Genomic DNA, 27621 nt, shown 5'->3' with positions numbered 1-27621 from the left:
TATTTTCTGAAGTTCAGAGTAACTGATCACCAGTTAGCCCAAAGGTCAAGGGGACCACATGCCAATGCAGACCCCCTTTCTTCTCAGCCTCCAATGCTCTGCCCTCTGCCTCTTGCGTTCAGCTCAACTTCCTGGAACTGGTTGGGTTCTCTGGGTGAGAGAATGTGTGGAAACTGCCTCCAAAACGTCAGCTGGAACAATTCATTGTCCTTGACATCTTTGTTTTTTGTCACTCAGGCATCAAAGTCCTACACTGCCTATTGTCCTATGGAAAATTGGGTTAATAGACCTTGCGATATTCTAGAGGATTATGGTGGGAAGGTATATGGCGCCAACATCCACCATGGTTGGAAGCAAAAGTTGCACTTTTTAACTGACGAATACTGAGAAGACATGCAAATCAATACCAAGAAGTCAGGCCCATTCTGTACGTTTTAGTACCAATGCAGTTCAGGTAACTGGCACAACGTTTCTCATAATTGTTATAATTCTAAGAAGATAAGTTGCGACACCAAAGATTCTGAGAGAAGGTAATATGGCCAGCATTGTTAGCTTCTTCAAAAGTTAGTGCTGCTTTTTCCTCTAACATAAAGTCCTTGGAGAAAAAAAAAATCCTACAACAGACTCACTGAAACAACCTGTTAGAGCTGTAATGCAAATCCTTAACCTAAGGAATAAATAGGAAATTGGAAGTTTAGAAAACAAGGCAAAAGAAAGCAAAGGTATGAACCGGCCTACAGTTCAGCAGTGTGTGGCCTACAGTTTGGCCTGCAGTTTCCCTGTCTGTCTTGATAAGGAATTAGAAATAATTAGCTGTTCCTGTGTATCAGAACTCCCTTAACCCTATCTGAAAATAAGAACAAGCCAAAAAAAATCCCCATAAGGGGCTTTGAATCAGGAATACTGCCTGTAAGTTTATGGGGTGTCAATGAAGGCAAATATAGCCCAACCAAGTGGGCTTCACTTATATTTTCTTGAAATAGTTCAGTTCAGTAGTTTTTCTAGTGAATACATAAAACACATTACAAACTACTAATATTTTGGTAACTTCTTATTCTTTATACTGATGTAAGTATTTCTACACAGGTAGAAACACACATCTATTATGCAGAAAATACCATTTTAAGATGGACACAATCAGAGAGAGAGGGCATTAATTAGATATTATATTTATGTTCTCTTAGTAAAACTAAATATATCCACGTATGAAAACTTTTAGCAATAGAAGTATTCTTGATAATTGGAATGAAAATGGAAGATAACTTGATAATTACTTGCAGAGTTATAAATTAACCCAAAGAAAGATTATTACTAACATGGTACACATTGTTATACTTTGTTTGAATTAGTAGTCTGTTGTATTGTATGAACTCTGCACAGGAACAATTTCAAGTTTGTGTGATTGTGCATGTGTGTGTGCATTTGTGTGTGCAAGTGTGTGTGTGTGTCTGTGTGTGTGTGTGTGCATGTATGCACACGCACACACAGGTGTATTTGTCTTGTGTGTGCATGTGGAAGACCTAAGGTCAATGCCCAGTGTTTTCCGTGGCTTTTCTCTACCTCATTCACTCATTCACTCACTCATTCGTTCATTCTTTCATTTAAGACATAGTCTCTCAGTGAACCAGTGGTTTTCTATTTTCACCCTTTATAGTGAGCCAGGCAGCCCCTGGGGTCTGCCCATCTCTGTTTGCTCTTATTGATGGTGTTCTAGGCAGCACAGCCTCTATATAAAATCTAGATAGAGGAGTGGACCATCTGAACTCACATTCTCCTGCTTGTGCAGCTAACACTTCACACACGGATCTATTTCTCTACTCCCCAGTTTTAAGGTTTCAAGCCTTTATCACAACATAATAAACTAACAGAGGCTTTTGAAGATTTATACTCATCCTAGTAGCCTATCAGACAAGCCTTTTCCTACACCGATATATTTACCACTAAGGTGCTAAAGGAAGTTGCTCAGGAAGTCCATATGAGATATTCCGTTACAGAGGGACACAATAATATTCCATTCCACAAGAGACAATGCAATCTACTTGCTCAGTTTTACCCGTGTTTATCACGCTCTGTCCATTCAATAACAAGGTTTTTTTTTTTTGTGATGTATAAAGAGAGTCCTGTGTACACATCACTATGGAATAGGAATTGGATGGCTGTGGTCCCCCCAAGTCCTAGGTCTGAGAACTGAGTTGTGCCCATGAAAGTGTAAAGCCATATTTCTATGTACCAGGGCTATTTAATAATGAGATTATTTAATAATGCCTCTCTTCTCATTTTACATATTATCAAAAAATTGTACATGTTCCTTGGTCTTGTACATGGTCTGACCATGTAGTAAATTGCTGGATACTTATATTAGCCTGAAAGTTACAAAGACAATAAAGACACAAAGCGAACCAAGAAAGCCTGGAAACTTCTATGCTGGACCATAGAAATTGTTTTTCTTTTTAATTTGCATTCATGAAAGTGAATAATACCTAAATAATTGTAGCCATTTGTATGCTATTTTAAAAAATTATTGATTTGCTTTGCTTACTTATTAATTATGTCTCAGTGCTATAACTTTCTCATCAACTTACTCAGCCTGTGTATATAACTGCTAGTCACTTGTCAACTCATTTGTAATAAATAGCTAACAAACATTTTTTGAGATTTCAGATTTTTATTTTCACGTGGTCAGAAACTTGACGTCTTTCCCTTCTATAATTTATTTTATCTGATACAATCTTTAAAATATTGCCTGACACAGAATGCTTTAGAAATGCTCCCATCTCCCCACCTCCCCCAAACCCAAAAAGTTTTGTATTTGTACAAGTATGATGACTTTAGACATTTTTGAATACAATGATTAAGTGCATTAGAATGGAAACAGGTCTATACCTGAAAAGTGAGCTATTTTTTTCTCAGAGAATGCTTGTTATATTAAATCATGTCAGTATAATTAGATGCCAGTCAAAATTTATTACAAACAACTTTCCTCTCTCCAGGAAGTGTACTAGTGTGGTTGTGGGCTGCAGAGAAGAATGTTAAATGTTTAAGTATGTATATGAGAGGTATATTTAAATTAGGGTGATTCGTATGTGTGTGTGTGCATGTTCATAGTCCTTATAACCAGACAGGGGGCAAAGAAAGGACATTTATGTAACCCAATGTTTACCCCAATTACTGCAAACCTACTTTTCTATTTTGACAATTAATAATTTTCCCAATAAATAGCCTGTGCGTAGGTTTTGGGAAAACGTCTAATAATGAACATCCCCAGGGTGCTCTAATTGATTCACTTTATTTTTCTTATGTAGGACATGATGAGGTTTAAGAATTATGCTTCCTTCATCGCTACATCACTGTGTGTTATGCACATCTTTTATGCATGATGGATATGACGGATAACAAGGCAGACATTGTCCCTGCATAAAAAAGCTAACTCTTACCATTCCAACATTTCCATCAGTGTTAATGTTAATAACACCATCTTCAAAATTCTGCTAAAAGCCTTACAAAAGACTCAATCAGCAGGGGAAATTACACTTGTGAGGGCAGGTGGTGGATGAGCTGGGGAATCCTGCACAGGTGGACCAAGTGCCCAGCACGCATGAGACTCTAAGCTCTGATCCCCAGCACCACCAAACAAAACCAAAACCCAAACCACAAAAATAATAACAGAGCAATCATACAAACTAGGAAACAACCAAAACAACTCTGAATGGGGTCTTCAATCGAAACAAATCACCGACTTCGGGAAGATAAAAAACTAATTCCTTTTTTAGTCCACTGTGAAGAAGAAATGACATAAGTCAATAAAAGTAGATTCAAACCCTAAATGAATCCTAGGTAAACTATATTGCACTTTACCGGGATACCACTGACTGATGATTTATACTGTGATTGAAATTTTAGTCATGTTCTAAACATTTACATGGTGAGAGTGAACTCTATGGTGTATGTTTATTTGTTTGATTTTTCTCCCAAGTCAGAAATGGCTATTGATGAAGACTATATGTTTGACTACTATCTTCAAGTGAGGAACAAGAATGGAGGTTAGCTACAAAAATCAATCAATCAATCAATCAATCAATCAATCAATAGTCCCAAATAATCCCCCACTGTGGTGTTTCAGAGTTGAGACTGGTGTGGAGCCTCTCTACTTCTGTTGGGATCCTCCATGAAGACTCGGTGTTGCAGGAAAATGAGAAAGTGTAACTAGTTAGGGTCAAGAGTGTCCGTGGCAGCATCCACAGAAGCTCAAAACTGCTAGCAATCCCTGGAACTGGATCAATGTCTGCAGAGTTCTCTGAACAATGGCAAAGTGGTCCATGAGTCCTTCTGGTTTCTCTAGATCTCAGGAGACCAGAGAAAGGAAGGGAGGAAAGAGGCCCAAGTTGGGGCAACAAATTTGTTTCCAATAAAAAATAGCTCCACAAGATGAAAATGTACCGCGAACGAAACTTCTCATGAATATTATTTCTTCGAGAAATGTACAGGAAGGTTCAAAGTAGCACAACCACTTCTACCTGTAAGACAGGGTTTCATGTGCTGATAAAGTCAGGATTTGTTTTATAAAGTAGTATGCGGTGAAGTAGATAGGTAATGGCTATTACCATAGGTGGGAAAAGAGGGATTGGTTGGTCTTGGTCAACTTTGACAGATTGTCCTACTAGCTGGTAAAACCCCAAGTGGCTTTTATCTGTTGGTGACAGCCTTCTGTCAGGGAAAAGCAACCGAATCACATCTCCTCTCCTCTGTGCAGAGGGCAGAGGCACTGGGGTGTCATTATCAGGGCTGGATGGGTGGACTCCGCACTCCACGGTTATGCAAAGTATATGTGCAACTGATACTGTTTGTGTGATTATCAGTGTAATCCAGTTCTATCAACCACCCCCAGAAAGGAAAGGAGGGGGCGGGGGTGGGGAAAGTTCACACTTGGGAGATGACCTAGAAAATAGTGCAGGTGCTGGCTGAAGATCAGTTTCAAACAGGCTGTTCATAGGAAACCCTCAGGACAATTTATACCACCTTTAAAACACACTGTCACCATATATAGGAGTTGTGCTAGCTGGCATCATTTAATCTAGTATGACTATGGTATTGACCAATGGATCTGTGCTTTAAAGAATGAAGTATTTTGGGCTGAAATGCTGGCTCATTTGGCAAAGTACTCAGAAGCAATAGGATCTGAACTCAGATCCCCAGTACCCATGTAGGTAGCCAGGAATGGCAGTGCATGTGTGTAAGCGCAGGGCTGGTGATTGGTGTGATGGTAGAGACATGTGGATGCCCTGGACAAGCTGCCTAGTCAGTTTATCATAGGCAGGGACCTCAGGTCCCAGTGCACACTTACATTTATACACACATGCACACACATACATGCATGCACACATACAGAAGAGAAACAGAATGAATTATATTTGATATAGTCAGAACACTGTTTCGTATGAGATTTATAACTGGAGCAATTGACATTGGATCTTTAGCAATACAGACAAAGGTTGGCCATTCCATCCAAGCCAGATAATCCTTCAGAAAGTATGAGAACTGTAAGTAAACGAAAAAGGCCAAATATTTTACCCAATTCTCCGAGGGCAAGAAGCCTATACCTTTATAATTCCTGTGGATTCATTTACCAGCCCAATAGAGGAAAATGTGCAAATATATTCAAAGTATAAGACATAAGATTGCATTCCAGAGGGATTTCGCATAATAAAGGTGTAATTATACAACTTGTATAAATGAGAGTTTTTCCTGGGAAATTAGGTTTTAACAATCATTGCACTATTTGTTATTTTTAAATCATTTTATTTAAATCATTGATTTAATCATTGAAAAAAAAACATATGAATTTGATGGTTCTGATTTGTGTGCGTGTATCACATAGCCCTTAAAATAACAAGGACATGAGTAATCAAGACAGTTCTTCTTTGAAAAATCCTCAGATGTACAATAGGGAGGATGATGTTTTAACAGATGGGCATTTGTGTGGCACATCTGGTCTGGTTCCCTTTTATAGGACAAATGGCTTTAAACCAACAATTAGACATAAATAACAAATTTCTTGAGCTAAAAATGTCAAATATTGGGAGGTCATAAAGCATTGTAAAAAAAAAAAACCTCCAACATTTTTAGAGTATTTAGAATAAATTCAGTATTTATTCAGACTTATTTGCCACAAGTCAAGTGATTTTAACATTGACTTTAACAAATGCTGAAGTCAGGGTAGGTTCTAATGAGGATACATACATATATGGCAAAGTAGTTTTACAATGGATACATTTATTTTAAGAGCTATATACAAAGAGAATGATATGCTAAACAATTTTAAAGTGAATGTCAATATTTTACTTAGAATTTAATGAAAAGTGTTGCTGCAGATGTGAGTGGATTTCATTATTAAAATGAGGGTCAAAGCCTGAATTAGAATAAAGCCTTAGCTGATCTGCTGTTTAAATTCTTACTCACATATATGTTTGAAACGTAACTCAGTGTCTGACCTAATGGCACATCAAGGAATATTTTGGTTTATATTTAGATTTCACTAGATAGTAACTAAATTTCTGTGAGCATTAACAGTCTACTTTTCAAATATTTTTAAGTGATTCCATTGTTTTAATAATCTCATAGTAAAACAAATCTATTAACATTCTATAGTAAAAGCTAAGTTTTAAGATTTATTTTATATAAATGAGTATTTTGCCTACACTTATTTTATGCACAGTGTGCACTCTCAGTGCTCACAAAAAACAGACTAGGGCTTTGGATCCCCTACAACTGGCCTTGTAGACAGTTGAGAGCTACCATGTGGGTACTGGGAATTGAACCTAGGTCCTCTAATGTACAGCCAGTGATATTAACCACTGGTGTATTTCTCCATCTCCAATACTAAATTTTTCATATGGCATACAATACTAATGACCCTGTGAGGGAATTCTTACTATTTTTTACTTTATGACTTAAAAAATATGTTTTGTAACCACTAATATGCATATGCTTACCATTTATTTGAAAACATTTACATTTTACTTTCCTTTTATTTATTTATTTAATTTTAAATTAAGATTATCTGTGTGTCTTTGTGTATGTATACAAGAATATTGAAGTATTAATTATAAAAATACATATACAATTCTAGTTCTTATGATATTTTGAAAAATAACAAGTGTGTTATTTTTATTTAATAAGGATTTGACTACAACATTATTTCCATAAAGTACTGGCTGTAATTCATAAAAGAACAAAATATTTTATATAAATAGTCAATAGGCTGTTTAGAATCTACAAAGAAAAGTTACAATAATATGTTAAATTGAAAATCTAAGCACAAACGTAATACAAATTGTGTTTGAAGTAGGAGTACTGGTACCTGACTTTATACTAATCCAATAAAAATTATGCTACAATTATATATATATATACATAATATATATACATATACATACATATATACTTTTATGGTATTTATATAAGGACGACTATATGGTAAATCTCAAGATTTCTTGAGAGCAAGAGCTTACGACAGCGCCAGCATCTTCAATTCTTCTACAACTTTATATAATATAAATCTGGAACATATTTTTCAAAGTGTAGCTAAGTTCTCAATGCTCTGAAAACTTGTCCTTGATCTTCAGTTAATGGATAACACGTGGCAGTTCTCCTTTGCTCCCTTTTCTTTTTTAATCTTTCTTTTTTTGTTGTTGAAAAGAAATTACATGTATAAGTGTTTTGCCTGCATGTACATCTGTGCTCTGTGCACATGCAGTGCCCTCAGAAGCCATCAAGATAGAGTTGATTCTCTGGGACTAGGACTACAGATTTAAACTCGTGTCCTCCCGGAGAGCAACATGTGCTTTTAACCACTGAGCCACCTCTCCAGCCCTTTCTTTCACTCTAGTTGCAGCATTGGAATTTCCCTCTTAGATCTGGGAAGCAGGGGGGTAGAGAAACAAGACTGGCAATATTTAATACTTCCTACATGACCACTTTAAAAGTTCAAATCAACTGGAAAAGCTAAAAGCCTGACTTTGGAAGAGCAGGGAGTGCTCTTTTAGGCTAGGTCACAGGCTGGGACATTAACACCTCACCTTCATCATCACTGTAAAGAGCAGCCCAGGGAGACTGAGAAGATGAAGGACAGAACCTAACAATCTGACATAGCTCAGTTACAGCAACTGCATACTTGAGTCCAAATGCCCGACTTACTGTCTTACAGGGCACATGCATGAGCCACCCCCTTTCTTTCCTTTGTCACAGGTAGTAACTTAAGAGCATTGTACTGGGCACTTCCTTACATCACACAGCAATAAAGGGCACACACTTTGGAGTCTAACTGCCTTTGCTTGAATTCTCTCTGCCTCAGCCTCCTTCTCTGCATGATAGAAATAACAGCAAGATGTTCTCTTAGCTAAACACCTGTTGGTTTCTCTGTTGATACGGTGATGAGTAACCCGAATGTTTAAGAGTTAAATATGGGCACTTGGGAGAAGGTTCAATGGCTAAAGTGCTCGCTGTGCAAACATTAGAGCCGGCACCCTAGAATCCAGAAAGACTGGCACAGCACTGCACGTTTATAATCCCAGTGCTCCATCAGTGAGATGCAGGCCGACTTCTGAGCCAGCTGGCTGGCCTGGGACATGCAGTTGTGAGTAGTGGAAGAGAGACCCTGTCTTGAGCAAGGTCTAAGGTGAGGATCTGACCCTGAGGTCCTTCCGACATGCACATGCCTGCCACGTCACAGGTACCATCAGGGTCACATGCCCCTCATGCCCCCCACACACACACAAAGAGTTAAGGATGAGTATAGCCTAATCTATTCATGTCAGTTATATGCCTGTAATTATGATCATATAATTCCTCATATATTCAATTTACAATCATTACAAAAAGAAAGATTTTTATTAGAGTGAATTTCACCACTTTGGAATGATTCAAAACACGACCAAATAAGAATATTGTTAACCAGTTGAATGGTGGACAAAGATATGGGTTACTGAAAAGTTATCAAAAATTGAACAGAGGTCTGGTTGGTTTACAAAGATTTTTTAACACTTTAAAAGTCTGTAAAAACATAATTATAAATGAGGCATTATGGGTGCGCTTTAGTTTAAAGAAACTAAACCTAACCCTCACTCTGAAAGAAAAGGGCTTTATACCTAAAGATACAACGTTAAGTACATACAAATATTTATGTTTTAATGCAAAAGCCTTTTCATTGAAAGTATTGTCCCCGTTATTAGTCTTGCTGATATGAATCAGCATCACTTCCTGATGTGAGACCAAAGACTTTTAATTAAATACTTCATGGAGTGCTTAGTACAGGGCTGTGGTATGATTACCCATATATGCTAGGTATTACTTTTAAGTCCTCACTATTGAGTTGATGCGTAACCCATGACTATGTTATGCCCTTTAAAACACGTGAATACCACATTGAAAAGTAGATTATATAGATATCATACAAGACTTTACATATACATGTATATATAGTACTTATAACTCTATGTATTCCAGTCAAATTTTATGTGTTTTCTTTCTTAAACTAGAATATTTGTGACATGAATATAAAATGCTCACCAGTACTGGGCCTATTGCTACCAACTGCTAACTGAAATCAATACTGAAAAGTTTCAAATCCATAACACAGAAAGCAGATCCGTGGTACTAATATCCAATGTGATCATTAAATATGGTAGAACAATGGGCACTTGTTACCCAGAAAGAAGGACAGTCAAAGTTATTCCTATCAAGGATAGCCATCAAAACAGAAATGAGATGGAGAGTCACCGGAAAGCACTAGTTCCTAAGTGTCAGTTCACCTCTTTGGTTTCCACAGCCCTTTCCTTGGCTTCTTTGCTTGGAGATGTTTCTGTAGAAAGCTCATCTCTATGTTTTTAAAAGGCCTCCTTGCCCTCACTTCTGGTTCCAGTTAGTCAAAGTGAGGCGCGATGACATGGGAAGGTGGGGAGGCAGACAGTAGGCGCTATGTCACAGGTTGGCTGGGGCTGCTTCCCTCCACTTCAGGTCAGCATCAGGCCTTGCTCCTTGCTTGCCCTGACTCCTAGGTCCCTTGTCCTTCAGGCTAGTGCAGGTATGGCACCCTGTAACAGTTTTCTCGATACCTCAGTGTAGCAATAACCATATTAGTTTCCCTTACATCTAACCATTCTCTTGCAAAGACGTGCTCTTTAATGGTCTCTACAGAGCACTGCATAGTTGTATGGTTAGGGACCCTAGAGCAGATCAAGAGTTATGGGTGGAGAAATGGCCTGCTGCTTTACAGTCCGTTAAAATAGCAATCTGATCTTCTGTTAATGCTGGTGGCATGCAATGAAGTGTGGCTAGGATAAGGGCTGGGAAACTATGGTGTCTGCATGCTGTCACATGTATGGCAATGGCTAGAGAGAGGAAAGCTTCCTTGTGACAAGGGCGTTTTAATGGCGCTAAGGGACATGGAAAGTGAAAAGCCAAAAGAAAAGCCTTCAGTGCTTCATCATACCAATGGTGGAATCAGAGAGAGTTTATCTGCTTTAAAGGACCATGGTCTCCCTAAACCTAAAGCAAATAAGGCTGAAGGCCACCCCCAAAGTCTGATTTGTAGGTCTGTGGAATTGCACTGCTATATAAAAGGAGCAATACAATTCTTCGTCATGGGGAACTGACAGGAAAAGCCATGCATCTGTGGGAGAATACAGACATCTGGGAAATGTTCAGAAAAAGGAAATAGTGTGAGTAGAAAAACAAGTCATATACCTATTTAATTGTGTAGTGGAGTGAACCAACACAGGGTGGGGATGGGGAGGTCTGTGAACTGAGTGTAGACTTAATTACACCATAACATCCAAATCCAATGTCATTCACACTAAAGTCTTGGCCATAGCCACTGCCCTCAGGGGTAGAGCCAACTCAATTTCTTTGGAAAACAGCTCTTATCAACAATGCTACTCAGAAGTGTGCCCTCTCACTGTAGGGACAGCATACTTTCATGAGCTTACCTTGTTAATTCTCATGATAATTAGAGTCCAGAGAAATCTTCATCTCCACCTACCCTAGAGGTACTAGTGCTCTTATGGACTTGGTGACCAGGAAGAAGAGAAGAACCACAATCAGTCCTAAGATAAGCACTAGAGGACCATAGATACACTCCTCTAGAGCCTAAGGACACTCTGCACTGGTGAAATATTATGAGCCCAGTGGTCTGGGCTGACTGAAGTAGAACTTCTATGCCTTGTGATGGATTTCTGTTACCTGCAGTTTTACAGTCCTTGGTGGTTTTTCAATACTGGAAGTGGCAGAAGGTACACATGAATATGGTGGTTTGACATGTGCCCCAAGTAAGCTAGGCTGCCAGTTTTAAGGGGATCCTGGAAAAAAAGGGGGCCTGCAATATACTCTCATGATGAAAAGTACTTTACAGTCTTGGCTTTTTAAGATCTAGCACAGAATAATTATTTCTGGAAAAAGTTTGGTGGGGAGAAGAGGTGCTATATGACATCCTTGTCATGTAAGGTTCAGAATGACAAGCTCTAATGGTTTTGTTAAGATCTTTGACCAACAGCTATTCTCTATTTAAAAAGCAGCTCTTAATTTGTTAAGAATGCTACTTATGTTAACTCAAATTACACCCTATGAACTAGGTATTGTCTGATAAATCATATCATAACAGAAGATGTATATAATGGTATTTCACTGTTCGATGAACTTGTATCACATAGTTGGAGAACAAAAGATGCTTCATGAACAAGTGGTTCAGGTGTTCATGGTAACTGCTACTATACAATCTGTCCCCTTCAGCCTACATCAATCACCTTGTGGCAGGTTATCAATAAAACTAATAGAAAAAAATATGGGTCTAGTTTATAAATAAATTGCATAGCACTTGGTACTACCTATGACAATTGTGTTTTCAGGTCCATTTTCAAGAAGCTAGTCTTGACATAATGGAAAAGAGATTACTCAGCTGCCTGAATCTCACCAAGTCCTTTTGATTATATACTGTGCAAGGAAGAAGAGAGAGCTTAAGGAAATGATACAACACATGGCTATATGGCCATCAAACAGACTGCTGATAGAGAGAGGTCTAGGGAGAGTTATACAGATGTAACCCTCAGAATTGAAACCAAATATGGCAACATGACATCCTACAATTCTTTTTTTTTTTTTTTTTTTGACATCCTACAATTCTTAAATGAATCCACTATAGAGAAGGCTCCAAGTAACATGGACAAAGCTTCTTACAGACATCTGTCAAAGTTCTTACCTTACTGCTCTAGTGTCTGCTCATTAGAGCTGTTTTCAAATGCTTTTAGACGCAAGGATTGATGCTATGAATTCAGCTACATGTTCGTTCTCTCTCTCTCTCCCTCCCTGCCTCCCTCTCTTCCTCTTTCTCCTATAACTGATACAGCTACTACCACTGCTGAACTCAGAGGTTTCTTTTTTCAATGTTGAGTTCCTGATATTCCCCAAGTGGTCAACCTGACAGTAGTATCCTGTTGGTTATAATAGACTCCTCACAGCACAGAGAAGGGGTAGACTCATCCTCATATAACTAAAAGATGTTTAAGGAGGACTTGCCATTCCTCCCTAAGCTGCTTGCTGAGTGGACTTATCAGAACACCTGACCAGTTACCATGATATCCCTAGTCACACTGCCTCTAACAAAAGCCTTTTGTAATAGAAAGAAAGAGAAGAGACTTAACAGAATCCATTTACATTCCCCGTGTCCCACCACCCATAATCAACTGGCTAAGTGGAGTGGCATCACTGAGAAGGCTCCAGCATGGCTGCCATCAAGACATGGCTGAGTGTGTTGTATGGATGCAGCACATGGCCAAAGATATCCTTTATATATGAGTCTAAGACTAAAAGAGTTACGATGTTTACAATTATTGTATGAAGCCAGGGCAAAATGACATAGTCATGATCTCTTATGAGGTGCATAGTCCTTAGTTCAGTAACACTTCAATGAGTTAGAATATACAGGAAGCTAAAGGAAATACCAACATCTCTTAAAATACGCCTCAACATATCATATTTTCATAGTAAAATGTACCACTGTAAGTGATAACTGGAGTAGCATAATTTTTAAAAAATATATGTGACAAGTGAATTATTGTCCAGTTAGGAAAGAAAGTAAAATACATTCCTTAGAATATTTTGTTTTCACATGCACATTAATTTAGCTTTCATGCCTGTCCCAAATTTAACAGTTTAATATTGCTCTTTATAATTCATATTTATCTTAAAAATTAAGTTCAGCCTTAATGATAGCAAGACATAAGGACAAATAGGCTCAAGCATTTCCATATGTTCCACAGCATTGTGTAACATAACATGTCAATACACAGCATTATGTAACATAACATGTCAATACACAGCATTGTGTAACATAACATGTCCATACACAGCATTGTGTAACATAACATGTCCATACACAGCATTGTGTAACATAACATGTCAATACACAGCATTGTGTAACATAACATGTCCTTACACAGCATTGTGTAACATAACATGTCAATACACAGCATTGTGTAACATAACATGTCAATAAACAGCATTGTGTAACATAACATGTCAATACACAGGCAAATATTACTTTCTCAGATCTTCATATTAAGACTAAAATTTAACATGCACTCATAGACAAAGCATATACAGAATATTTTATTGTAATTTTCTACCTTTAATGTCCAGCAATGTCAATTCATGCTGAAATTGATTGAGATTCATTCAGATTTCTGATTCTTCTTCCTCATTTATGTATTGATATTTTAGTATTTTCTTAGTACATTAAACATTCTGGATCATTAAATCATTTATGAAGCAGATAAAATGTTAAGATCTTTCCCAAAGACTGGAACACTAGCCAAACAAGGAAAGTTAAAAATGAAATATAAATTCCTCCAATAGTCCCTTTTCTAATGAGTACAGTACTCTCAAGTTTAAAAAGAAGCATATTTGATTTCTCACTGAGAGCTAAGCCTGACTACTACTGAATTGATTAAGAAGTTCAACAGCTTTCATGTTTTCTGGAAATGTCAGAAAGTAAGTGTGACACTCACTAGTTTCCAGTAACCCTGGATTTAACATAATTACTGTGTTGGTGATTATGAAACGTAAAAGTTAAAGAAAATTATGTTCTACTACAAGATGCTCTTCAGTGATAGCATCCCTTTTCAAGCCTGTTTAGATAAATGAAGACCAATGGATTCCAGATGCTACCAATACCAATAGACACACATGCAAGGCTCTCTCTGTCAAAGTCACTGGGTACTTAATGTAATGCTGCAATACTTTCTGGACTGCTTTGACTTAGTGACACTTACCAGAGTGGGTCCTGAGGTGTCCTGTGAGAGCGTCCCTTCTTCTACAAGCATAGCTACAAAAAGGACATTTGAACGGCTTCTCTCCAGAGTGTAACTTTATATGTCTCAGAAGGTTGCCCTTCTGGGTAAAAGAGGCTCCGCACTGGTTACAGTGGAAGGGCCGCTCACCTGTAGACAGAGTGGGAAAGACAAGCCTGGTTATTATAAGGGAACGATTTGCCCTCCACAGTTAACCATAGACAATTCCTCCAGGTTCACAACGCTCATCTCCCATGTCCTACTCTCCTAGAAGATCTCTCTGATAATACTAACATCTCACACTTCAGGTCAAATAGTCATTTCCTCATTTAACATAAACTTGACAAGAGTCCTGGTGTTGACTGGGAGTAGAAATAAAACCACAGAACAGTGGCTGGGCAGCTAGCTGTCATCACTCAACTGACTGTGTCTTTCATTCAGTACTTTAATCCTCACAGTCATGGTAATACATAGGAAGTATCAATTTAAATTTAGGGATGAAGAAGCAGAAGTCATCAGGAGCAACATATCTGATGATACTGACAGTGAGTACTGAACCTGGTCAGCAAGAGGACCCAAAACAGGCAGAAACAACACATAAGGCTTCAAAAGTCATCAATGAAATCTCCAAACAGAGGCAACTTCTTGTTCTCTTGGCCATCAACAATGAAACCTTTGGTAAAAATCCCCAGGAGATCTGGGAAAATCCCCCCCCAAATCATCTTTCCAGAAATTTTCTGTACATTATTTTTGCAAAAAACAGATACTAGGACTCTTTTCTCATGTTTCCCTATTAATAAAACTATTAAAAAATTATTTAAGCCTATACTATCAGTACTATATATTGCCCTCAACTGGCAGTAGCTAAAGTGATCAAAGGTTATAAAAAAAATCCTTATAGGCAAGAAGTCAGTAAAACCGGCAAGATCAAATGGATAACATTATTAAATCATGAAGAAAATACTCTTAACTATTCACATGCCTGTCGCTGAGCATAGATGAAATAAATGACAAACTAACATATAAACATATTGGTAAAAATATCTCATCATAAAGCACAAAGTTTAGAGAGAAACCAAAATTAAATACTCCCTTATAGTTTATAGTATCCTTTTCTGTATTTGTTACATGATAGGTATAATTTGCAGTTTTCATAATTTTTACTCTGAATTGCCATGTTCATGACTCTTTATATTAACAGTGAGGTACACCTCAGCATATATTTGGCCCATTATATAATGAAAGCTCAAGGTTGCTCTATTAGAGCTAGGAAGCAAAACCAGACAAGCCTTGGTCACTTTCCAACAGCAGCCCCTGCATTAGTCCGTCAAACGGTTCTGTTACAAAACCTACAGAATTGAAAACCAGGTAAGGTCAAGTATATGCAGGATTCTGCAGCATGCCTTTTATATGCAGGATTCTGCAGTATGCCTTTTATATGCAGGATTCTGCGGCATGCCTTTTTTTTTTTTTTTTTGAGAGTTAATGACGTACACACCAAAAAGCTTGTGTATAGAGCTTTGGCCCCCTTTAAGCTAAACAAAGGTCCTAAAAAAGATAAAACACTAAAAATCATCACATTAAAGTTAGCTTACACTGAATTTTATTTAACTAGCTTGATTTGCTTAAGTCTAAAAACACCTAGAAGAAGCCTTACAACTTAGTTTTGAGTTGGTGGTACATGTCTTTAACCCCAGCATTTGGGAGGCAGAGCCTGTGGGATCTGCAAGAGTTCAAGGCCAGTCGAGTCTACATAGTGAGACCCTGTCTTAAAAATCTCATTCTGATCAAATGTGCTGTTTTGTTTGTTGAGGTGAGGTTTGCTGTGTAGATTTAGTTGGCCTTGAACCTATGGTCTCACAGTGTAAGAGTGTCCAACTGCTTGTTTCTAGGTGTATGCTGCTATTTTTGGCTTTTAAGCCTAAGTCTTTAAGATCCGTTTAAATTTTATACACATATAAAAACTGAGCTTTGATTCTTAGAATTTCCTTTTCTCCAAGGAAATAACAGAGTGCAACTTTAAAAATCATAATTATCTATTCTCCACCTTGACATGGAATTTTAATAAAAAGAAAGACAGGGGAGCTTCAACAAAGTAGCTTTGTAAAAACAAAAAGAACTAATATAAGTTGTATTTTTCACTTCCACTGTTCAGTTTGGCCCCTCGACTCTTAAGCTTTTCCTAGGAAAGGGATAAATTGGGACACGATAACATTGAAAAGAAATTAAATTAGTAGCTCTGTTGAAAACAAAATTTGAAATCATGTTTGCTTTTTCAGCAAGCCGATTTACCAACTTCAAAACATTTATAATCTTTGAATTGATAGTTTTAATCGCTACCCTAAAGTGGCTAATCCAGTATTTAAAATAATGCTAGTCTGAAAAGGAAATAAAATTAAGAGAACCGTCTTTTAAAAGATGTTTTAAAACTAGCTTTAAGCTAATCTAATCAAGTTTTATGAGACTAGAGATGGGGTCAGTTAGCATTAGGATTTACAAAATGCTACAGATATCTCTGAAGTTTTTTACCAAGAAAACCTCTGAGAGGGTGGGGCAATGAAAGGGCCTCTAGGTAGCTGTGGGCATATGGCTCTGTTGTTGATTTGATATGGAGGTCTCTGTGGGTGCACAGGCATGAGCTGTAAAGAACAAGGCAGATGTGGTTTAAGCTACAGGTTCTTTTCTAGGACAGAAAAGGCTCTCGCAACAAGGCACTCTAAGTCTGACGGATCTTCCTTTAGGAAGTGTGAGTTACTGTAGGTTCCGTCAGTGTTCTCGACTCGACAGTGGTCAGGTTCAGGCTTTAGTCATTTCACTATCAAATCTGCTTAACTGTGCTTTGTGTCTTGGTTATAATGAACTAACTGCATTCTGTCAGCACACTGTGTTACTGCGATTACAGTTACAGTATCAGTAACACTACTATTGGAGGAGAGGATAAACCAGATTAACTTTGCCTTTGTATATGTAATTAAATTTCAGGAATACTCCAATGCAGTGTGTGTGTGTGTGTGTGTGTGTGTGTGTGTGTGTGTGTGTGTATGTGTGTGTTCATAGCTACCTTGGAAAATAAAAATTAAAAAAAAAACTCAATTTAAAAAAATTGGTAAAATATTAGATCCTACTATTCAATGCTTTGGTCAATTTCGCAAATTAGGAATTGTGGAAATACAGATTTAATTAACTTGGATTTATGCTAAAAAGTTATCTACATTTTCTCTGCGTAAATGGGAAGCAATTGTATAATGTGAAGAGATCTTTAAACAATGTATTTGAATTATTTTATCTTGCTTTTTGAACCAAATAGAGAATCAGATGGCTCTTTTTGAGTGAGTATATATTTTGTATAAAGTATTATGTTCTTCACATACAGATGGAAACAAATGTTTTAACTTGCCTTTATGTTAAATTAAGTATTTAACATAATTACTTCCTTATATTTCTAATACCACAGAGCAAGCTGATTAAAAAAACAAAGTAACTGCATTTGTGACAGCTGATCTTCCCAGTGGTGGGCGTAGAAAACAGGACTAACAATGAGGACATTTAATTGAGGTGTGGGCGTGCTATTCCTCATGTCCGTTGTAAAGCTGTGTAAAGCTGACTGTGGGTTTTGTTTGTGTTTCATGGCTTCTGGATGCAAGGTCTCAGGACTCTCAGGCTGGCCTTCCACTCGATGTGTGACAGAGCCTGGCCTCAAACTCCTGGTCTTCCCTGCATCTGCTTTCCCAGATTCCAGGGGCACTCCGTTATGCTAAGCAGGTATTGTTCTGTAAATGCCAGCCCACCAATTTATTGATCACCTGGATTAGTTTACACATCATTTTTATTGTGGAAAGATGACATTTCAATAATTTATTATTCAATTATTAAATTGATTGTGATAATACTGGGTGCTTAGTCAAAGGACAGGAGAGTTATATCTCAATGAGGACCTGAGGACCAAAGGTAAAGATTATCTATATTTATATTTTTCTCATACATTCAATTCATATCAATTACTACCTCTATATTTTCCCCTGACCCTGTATTCCCAGTGAAGAATGCCTGGAGTATCTGATGAAAATATTACCTGATTACTCACTAGCATAGCAATGGCAAAGAATTAAGAGCAAGTCACTAAAAGACACTAGAATTGGCACATTAGTAGAGTACAAAAGAGAAAGAAGAAAGGTGCCTTAGATCTACTACCCCATATCATCTGAAGAAGTTGGTTGGGTTCATATGTTTTTATTCACAGTCAACTGTATATTAGATAATTTATGAGCTAAAAACTGTTAAAACAAGGTTCCCAAAGGCCTCCCAAAAGATTTAAGATGGTGGCTTTTGTTTAGCTACAGATAATTTTCTTTCTTTCTTTCTTTTTTTTTTTTTTTTAAGATTGGGAAGCTCTAAAGTGAAGACAGTAGTTCCTAATGTTATATAGAAAACAGTTGATTGTGATAATGCCTTCTGTGGTGGTTTGAATAGGAATGATCCCCATAGACTCATAAGATTGGCTGCCAGATCCATAGGGAATATGGACCCTACTAGTAGGTGTGGCCTTGTTGGAGAAAATGAGTCACATTGAGGTCTCCGATGCTCAAGCTAGGTCTACTGTGGCAGTCTCTGGCTGCCTTCAGATGAAGATGTAGAGCTCTCAGCTCATGCTGCTGCCATGCTTCTCACCATGATGACAATGGACTAAACCTCCACAACTGTAGGCTAACCTGAATGAAGTGGTTTTCTTTATATGAGTTGCTTTGGTCATGGTGCCTCTTCACAGCAATAAAAGACTAACTGAGACTCCTATCTCGTTTAAAGAAACACAAATAAGTCTATTACCAAATAGTATTACAGTGAAATTAAAAGTACGACAATCAACTGGAATCATTAAATGATTAGAAATGTATAGGGAAGGCCTAATTTAAGATCCCGCTCCTAACAGAATGTCACAGTTTCCTAGGCTTCTCTGTGAATATTTACTGAAATTAACAAAAGTCTCCCAGATCTGAAGGATTTCTAGTTTTTAAAATAGTTCAGTAAGGCAAAGGAGTTTGTGTTGTTGAATGAACTTCAAATAGTTCCTTAGTTTATTTTCCTTACCCTCCCTAGTGAGTCTCATATTTTAGGACCTATGAGATCTGTGTAGCTATTTATACTCAAGCCTTATACCAATTACATAATTTTCAATATTTAAATAATTCCATTTCACTTTTGTAGCAAATATGAAGTGGAAAGAGGAGTAGGCATTGAATTATTTTATTTAAAAATCAGTGAATTTTACAACGGATATAGTAAAATACAAATTAAAATCTTCAAGAAAGGGTTCTCATGAAATTTGATATTCTTTACTAAAATCATGAAAGATTTATTAAAAATATTCCCAAACTAGTATTTCCTATAAACTTCAGCCTTAAAAGTATCAGTACATAAAATTCAGCTGCAAAGTAAATGAACTGTTTTAATATTCCAAATGAAGAAAATTCCTCATTTAAATGAATGTTTTATGTTTTTCAGGGCATGTACTCTAAAATAATAAATGTAGCTTTGAAAACTCCTTTTCTAAGCCGGTATTATTTCATGAGTATGGAGTAAGACTAGATTAGTTTTATAGTCTCCTACTTTATTCTTACTAACTTTTCCCAAGAAATTTAAAATACTAGAGAAAAAATTCACTGGTGATATAAACATTTTAATATATCACATTCATTAAAAAAGAATATTCATTACAAAACAAAAAGCAAAAATACTAATTGTTATGGTTAGAAAAATGCATACACTGGAAAGTGGATGATGTGAATACATTAATCTGAAAGTGAAAATTCAATTGTCATTTAAAAGATATCAGCCTTAGTTTATTGTCACACTTTACAATAAGTTGTGTGTCCAAACTAAACTACTCTAGGAATCAAGAATGCTATGGTTCCAGCCCCACTTGTGACTTTATCCAGACAACAGATACATGACAGACCACTTGATTTTATTTCAGTGTGTCATGAGAGGTCTCAAAAAAAATAAACGATTAATTGCAGAACACATTTAGGATAAATTTTCAGGTTCACTATTTTTAAGTCAAATTTAAAAATAAAATTTTCATGTGAATTTTTCTTTTTTCAAAACAAAATCACATTTTAAAATGGAGACTATTAATTTTAAATATTTTGCTATTGAACAATACCATGGTTTATTCAAAGATATATTCCTTTAACTCTTTGTTTCAAAAGGGCCTCACTATGTAGCCTTGGCTAGCCTGGAACTCACTTTGTAGATCAGGTTGGTCTTGAACTCAAAAAGATCCTCCTGCTTCGGCTTCCCAAGTGTTGGGGCTAAAGGTATGTACCACCACGCCAGGCTTGAAAAGTTTTGTTGTTGTGTAGTTTGCAGACTGTCTCAATGTAGCACAGGCTAGCCTCAAATGATATGTAAGTTAGGATGACCTTGAATTCTGATGCACCTGCCTCCACTTGCCAGACACTATGGGATTACAGGTGTGTGCCACCATGTCTTGCTAAACTTTAAATTGTGCAAGCGACTGGCATTATTCTTTAAAACACACACACATACACAATTTTATTGTGCTTCTTTTACCCACTCTTTCCTTCCATCCTTCCATCACTGTCCTTCCTTCTTTCCTCCTTCTCTTTATCGAAAACTCTAAGCATGCCTCTGTAACACCCTTTCTTCCTTGTATCTCTCCAAGCCTAAAAACTTACATTAAATTATTCATAGGCTTTTCCCCCACCTAATTCTACAATTCCACGTTTCTGTCTACATACCTGCCACCCTTTGGCATGTATAACCTTACCCATCTTTCTCCAGAGTTAAAACTAAACATCACAAGATGGTAGAGTCCTTGAACTAGAAAAGTACCCATCTGCTCCAGAGACCTTTGGTTGGCCAAGACTGATGAGAAATAAGAATCCAGGAAGTTGATTAAAGTGGAAATAGTCCTTCCCTATATAAATGTGTGGGTCCTGTTCTGTAGTATAAGAAAAGCAACTTTGCTACCTGCCCCATGGGTATGGTCAAATATGTATGCAAATATATAAAGTTTGAACTAGGCAATGACAGTCTCCTATACCTTTTGAACCCTTATCATATTACTGTTATATTAAGAACTGTGGAAACTGAATCCCAAACTTCTTTTTTTCTGACATGCTATTCAGATTTGAAGGCTGGAAGTCAAGACCCAGGGTACTTTCTGCTTCCCAGCAGTCCCTTACTAGCAGAAGTCTGAAAAGGTGACTTCCCATCGCCACCCCTGAATAACAAGGAAAGAGAATAGGTGTCAGGTAATATCAACATCAGACGCCACGGGCAGTCATCAGGTTACGCGTTCAGCTGCTTACCAGTGTGGCTCCTTTTATGTACCATAAGCACATTGGGCCCAATGCAAACCATGCCACAGACGTCACATTTCAGTTTACCATTCGGAAGCCGGATTCCTCCCTCGCCTTGAAGGTCCTGGACTTTCCTGTTGTCGGCCACCTCGCTGCTCTCAATTAGGGGTTCTTCCAGGCTGCTCCCCTCATCGTGGCCCCTGATCTCATCCTCACGGCTCAGGGGCTGCCTGTCACACTCCTCATCACTCTGCATTTCCAGCTTTACAGAATTTGCTGTGATTTAAAAGGAATCAAAAAACACTTGTTAGTCTCCGTAACCTCCACTTCTTCCCCACCCACTGTTACTCTGCGGGATGGATGGAAATGATACACTAAGTCAAGCGGTACTGTGTTCGAGGCTCTTCTAGTGAGCGAGCCTTTGGTGAGAGGGGAGACAGCTCAGGAGCACTCGGGTGAACAAAGGGTCTTCACTTCTTCACAGGCTCACTTATTTCACTCAGCTCTGTTGCCTTTATGCAAGTCATTAGCTAATTCTCCCATTCTTTTAGTTTGCGTTTTTTAGAGTTAACAAGAATGAAAAGCATGTGTGGACGACAGAAGGTTAAGTATTGCTTAACCCGCTAAGCCATGCTTCGTCTTAATTTAACAATCATATTTATTTCGCATTCCCTGCTTTACGTCGGAGTACCTGTGTCAACCTGCTTCTGCACAGAGCAAGAGAAACAAATCAAGGTCTTAATCCCACAAATGTCTGTCACAGAGGAAGGCACACTGTCAAGGCAAATGTCCCCGAGTCAGACTGAACACAAACAAGCAGGCGAGAGCCGTATCAGTGTGAGGTAAAGTGCACAGGCCTTGCCATCGTAAATGACCCTACTATTGTTGCCTAACACGCAACAAGAAATAGTCCTCTATGGAGCATGCTAGGCTGTGTGCCAAAACGTACGAACACTGATCCCTGTAAACCAAAGAGCGGCTCACGACAGGAATGGCGCAGCGTGCGTGTACACACTTGCGGACTGTTAAGAAATGCGATCCCTTCTGTTTGCTGTTTTTGGTTCATCCCACAGAAAAGCTGGAATTCTGTTAACACAGCCCTCCATCTAAACTGCTTAGTCTTTTCACAAAGCAGAGGCAGGCCTTACGTTAGCATCAGGTATTTGTCCTGTGCACATTTCTTAAGAATCCACTGAAGCTAACATACAAGTTAGTTCACTGCTACTTGGATAGAGGGAATGAGTTCGTTAAAAAAGAGTGTGTTCTTATTACTACCACAGTTAGTTTCTTGAAGAAGTTACTTAGCCTGTGATTGGTCACTGATGCTAATCGGAGCAAGGTGGCATCAAAACAGCTGGCTCTCTCCAGTGCTCTCTATTCAGAGGCCATAGGCTACAGCGTGCCAATAGTATAACCCCAAACTAATTACTTAACCTATGAATCTTACATCGTACATGTGAAAGGTAGCAATGACTTCAAATTGCTGAACAAGGCTTGGGCAGAACAGTTTGGTAGGAGTGAAGATGGATCCTTAAATTGCTAGCCATCTTAAAGAACTTAATGTTTCTCCTGTCCTCCTTTCAATGGAGATGATACTCCACTTCTCAGGGCTGATCTGAGCAGTACGTTAGTAAGCTCAGTAAACATACTTCTTGTCTTATTCTTTGGGCAATATAGCTCTACTTTTCTTTGTAAAATTACTTTGTAAAATTTTCGTGACAATCAATGAACTGACTGCCATGATGTAAATACTCTAAAATCCACAAAAGGACAGCCACCCTTACTGAATCTAGCAATTTAGAAATTGATATGATCCTACTGGATTCTGAGAGGAGAAGAGAACATTCTCAACACTATGACCCAAGCATGCAGCAGATCTTGCGCTATGTGGGAGATATTCATGCAGTATGTGGTCACAGCTGTTACTAAAATCATTATGAATTTTATTCCTCCAATCCAGCTCCACATTACAGATTCCATGCCATTGTGATAAAGACGAAACAATATAAAGGACTGAGTACAAAAATTAAGTCACTTTTAGCCAACGCTCAAAATCCCTCTGTCTCCTCAAAAGACATCACGATCATAATATTCACATTTAGAAGTCTACCTGGATCCATTTAAAATGTAATATAAATTATGTATCCAGACTATCATCAACACAGGTTTATGACCTCTCCATCTTTGTTGTTATTACATATACAGACATTCACACAGAAGGATCTGTGTGAAAAGTCTTGTATTTTCACATGTATTTAAAATTGTGAGAGAAGTTCACCCCTTCCTATAAGCTGAAAGGCTGCCTCCTTTTCTGAAAACTGTTTAGCAATATCCTTTGCTCACTTTTTTTTTTATTAGGTTTTCAAACTTTTCTCACCAAATTGATTTTTTTTTTAAAAAAATATGGAAGTCAGAAAAACGAAAATGTCCAATACCTAAAGTGTGATTGTAGGGCCTGTGCGACACCTACAAGAAGAGCCACAACCAAAACCATAAGACAGGTTGTCATCAACCAGAGAGCATGCTGGGAATGCTGTACAGCATTACCTCTGCTTGAATTTTAGATTTCTCCCCGAGATACCTCATTATGCTTATGTGCACATTCCAAACCTGGGGAGGAAAACTCTGTGAGGAACACTGACCCCGGCATTTACCCAGAACTTAGTCCTGGACTGCTGGTGTAGCTTCCAAATGTTTCTGCTTACCGTTTTATACATGAGTTGGCTAGTGTTTGATAAGCAGTGTTTAGCCAGCAGAAAGCTTGCTAGAATTCCTTGTCAGAACTCAAGAAATACATACGAGCATGTGCAGATATTTTGCATACAAGTATCGACTGCTCAAATATCGAGACAGGATGGAATTATACAAAATAGAACATGATTTTAAACATCAGATTATCTTTTTCCTTAATGAGAGGACATTAAAATGAGGACGTCTAAAAGCAACAATGGACGTGGATAAAATGGCATTTAAAAAAAAAGACTGTCAGATTAAAATATATTTGTGAGGATCTGTTCTTTCTTGGAGAGTATGCTAAATGCAAACACTGGGCAAATGTTTGGTTTTGCTGTAACTGAGACAGCAAAGTGATAACATTGTTGTAGTGTTTATGTGCTGCTGACACTGTCAGAGATCAGGCTAAGCACGTGTAACTTTGTGTCCCATTACTTTCCTTACAGATTAACACATTTCCTTATAATATAACATATTTCAATATATATGTCATAGGTTAAACCTCACCAAAATGGTAGTCCACATGAAAAGCAATCTCATAATAACTCAAATTTCAATGTTTATATCTAAGGTTAGGTTGAAATTCTGTTAAAGAAGGAACAATTTAAATAAAATAACATTAAAATCTTAACTACTAAACAGAAACTCTAACTCCAAAAACTATGATATAATTTATTATCAGTATAAGGTGTTCTAAATATGACAGAGTACCAATAATATTTTAAGTATTTAATGTTAAAATGCACGTATTAGGATAAAAGGAAAAGTTCCAATTTTCACATTAATAAAGAGTAGATTATCACTGCTTGAATCAAATTACAAGCATAATGCAACTATGAATCACTACATATAATATCAATAGTATTTTAGTTTTCAAATTTTTGAAATTGGAGTTTTAACTTTCAGTATATGGATTAGTTTTACAATATACTCTAGGAAGTTGTTCTCATAAACAGACTAATCTTACTCTATATAATCTTACTCTATAGAAGGCTGAAGCTAATTTCTCTTTACGTAAGTCTGATGTGTATATCAAGAGTATAAAAGAACTTTTTCACGAAAAAAGTGACTTCTTGGGTAGATAATTTTCTATTAGCTTCTTCAGTAAGTATGCTGAGATATCTAAGCTTCCTACACTTAGACACTTCAGCATCCTCGGTGTGTCCAAGCATCCCCATCCTGTCCAAGCATCCCCATCCTGTCCAAGCATCCCCATCCTGTCCAAGCATCCCCATCCTGTCCAAGCATCCCCATCATGTCCAAGCATCCTCATCATGTCCAAGCATCCCCATCCTGTCTAAGCATCCCCATCCTGTCCAAGCATCCCCATCCTGTCTAAGCATCCCCATCCTGTCTAAGCATCCCCATCCTGTCCAAGCATCCCCATCCTGTCCAAGCATCTTCACCATGTCCAAGCATCCCCATCATGTCCAAGCATCCCCATCATGTCCAAGCATCCCCATCCTGTCCAAGCATCCCCATCATGTCCAAGCATCCTCATCCTGTCCAAGCATCCCCATCCTGTCTAAGCATCCCCATCTTGTCCAAGCATCCCCATCATGTCCAAGCATCCCCATCCTGTCTAAGCATCCCCATCATGTCCAAGCATCCCCATCCTGTCCAAGCATCCCCATCATGTCCAAGCATCCCCATCCTGTCTAAGCATCCTCATCCTGTCCAAGCATCCCCATCATGTCCAAGCATCCCCATCCTGTCCAAGCATCCCCATCCTGTCCAAGCATCCCCATCCTGTCCAAGCATCTTCACCGTGTCCAAGCATCTTCACCATGTCCAAGCATCCCCATCATGTCCAAGCATCCTCATCATGTCCAAGCATCCCCATCCTGTCCAAGCATCTTCACCATGTCCAAGCATCTTCACCATGTCCAAGCATCCCCATCATGTCCAAGCATCCCCATCATGTCCAAGCATCCCCATCATGTCCAAGCATCCTCATCCCATCCAAGCATCCTCACATGTCCAAGCATCCTCACATGTCCAATACGTAGCTGGGAGAGGAGAGCCATATTACCCCTGCCTTCCATTCAAGAGTAAGGCATTAAGGAAAATGTTGATTGGAAATTTATGTACAGGTAAACAGATACAGATTACTGCAACACACACACACACACACACACACACACACACACACACACACAGTAGCATCTAAAAACAGAGCAAAATAACATAATAATATCACAGTTGTTAAGAGATTAATTCAATTTGTTGTATGTAGCAATGCAATTTTGCTTTCCTCCAGAGTTATGCTAAACAAAAGCAGAGTTACTGATGAGAGTGAACTACAGAGTTAAATGTCATCTCCACGCCTGAGTGTGACACTCGCACCATCACCCTCAAAAGCAAGAAACAAACACGGACCTTTCTTACAAATTAGATTTTCATCTGTTTTTTGAGAAATAAATTTGGGTGAGTAAGATGCGGATAGGATCTGGAAGGACTTGACGGAGGGGAAGAATATGATCAAAATGCCTGCTGCTGTTTTGTTCTTTTGGAGGTTGACGATTAAAAGTAAAACAAATCCATAAGAAACTCACATTAACAAGACAGTATGCACACAGAAAGAGGACACAGAGGAATTCTTGCCTAAATACAGTGAACATTTCAATAATATAATTTACTTACACAACAAATTTACTGAATGAAATAATACATGGTTAGAGAGAGTTTCCTTTGGACAGATTTTGTTTATATAAACTTTCAACAACTTAAAATTTTACTACTAGTATGACCTGATTCTGCTAACCCACACCCATATTGGGTAAACTTCCTAAACTGAGAAAAAATACAAGGGACTTGTGATTTCTCTTTATTTGCAAGATTGTATAAGTTAATCATATAGAGTACAGCATAAATTTTCTGGATTATTTTCTGCCAAACCGGTGACTTCTGTTTTCTAAAAGTAATTTTAAAATTTCAGTTTTGATGTAGTGTGGTATGGTGCTGTGCAGTGTGTGTGTGTGTATGTGTGTGTGTGTGTTTAGGCCAGAACAACTTTGAGAGTAGTTTCTCAGGTCCAATACTCCTTCAAAAGACAGGGTCTCTCTTCTCAGCCTGGAAACTTCAAAGTACCCTGGGCTAGCTGGCCAGCAAGTCTGAGGGATTCACTGTATCTGCCTTCTTACCCCTGGGTTTTGACATAAGCTCTATAGACTGAACTCAGGTTTGGCTTCTCATGCTTGCCTGGTAAGTCACTGACTGAGTACTCCCAG

At 38.0% G+C, this 27621-nt stretch overlaps 1 protein-coding gene across 9 annotated transcripts in view; it reads right to left on the bottom strand.

Moving 5' to 3' along the window:
* The window catches only part of Ikzf2 (IKAROS family zinc finger 2), a 148819-nt gene that overhangs the window by 21898 nt on the left and 99300 nt on the right, over positions 1-27621 (bottom strand). For 7 of the 9 annotated variants that reach the window (XM_052192547.1, XM_052192545.1, XM_052192544.1 and 4 more), the window contains 2 exons: positions 21668-21934; positions 14319-14486 (listed from right to left, as the gene is read on the bottom strand). In XM_052192547.1, coding sequence (XP_052048507.1) covers positions 14319-14486; positions 21668-21934 — 435 coding nt within the window. The remainder of the gene's footprint in view (positions 1-14318; positions 14487-21667; positions 21935-27621) is intronic. The other 2 variants (XM_052192548.1, XM_052192549.1) reach the window with 1 other exon arrangement.

Source organism: Apodemus sylvaticus, chromosome 9 (assembly GCF_947179515.1).
Source record: "Apodemus sylvaticus chromosome 9, mApoSyl1.1, whole genome shotgun sequence".
Taxonomy (NCBI): Eukaryota; Metazoa; Chordata; class Mammalia; order Rodentia; family Muridae; genus Apodemus; species Apodemus sylvaticus.
The sequence above is the reverse complement of the archived record's forward strand: the minus strand, read 5'-3'. Positions and strand labels throughout refer to the sequence as shown.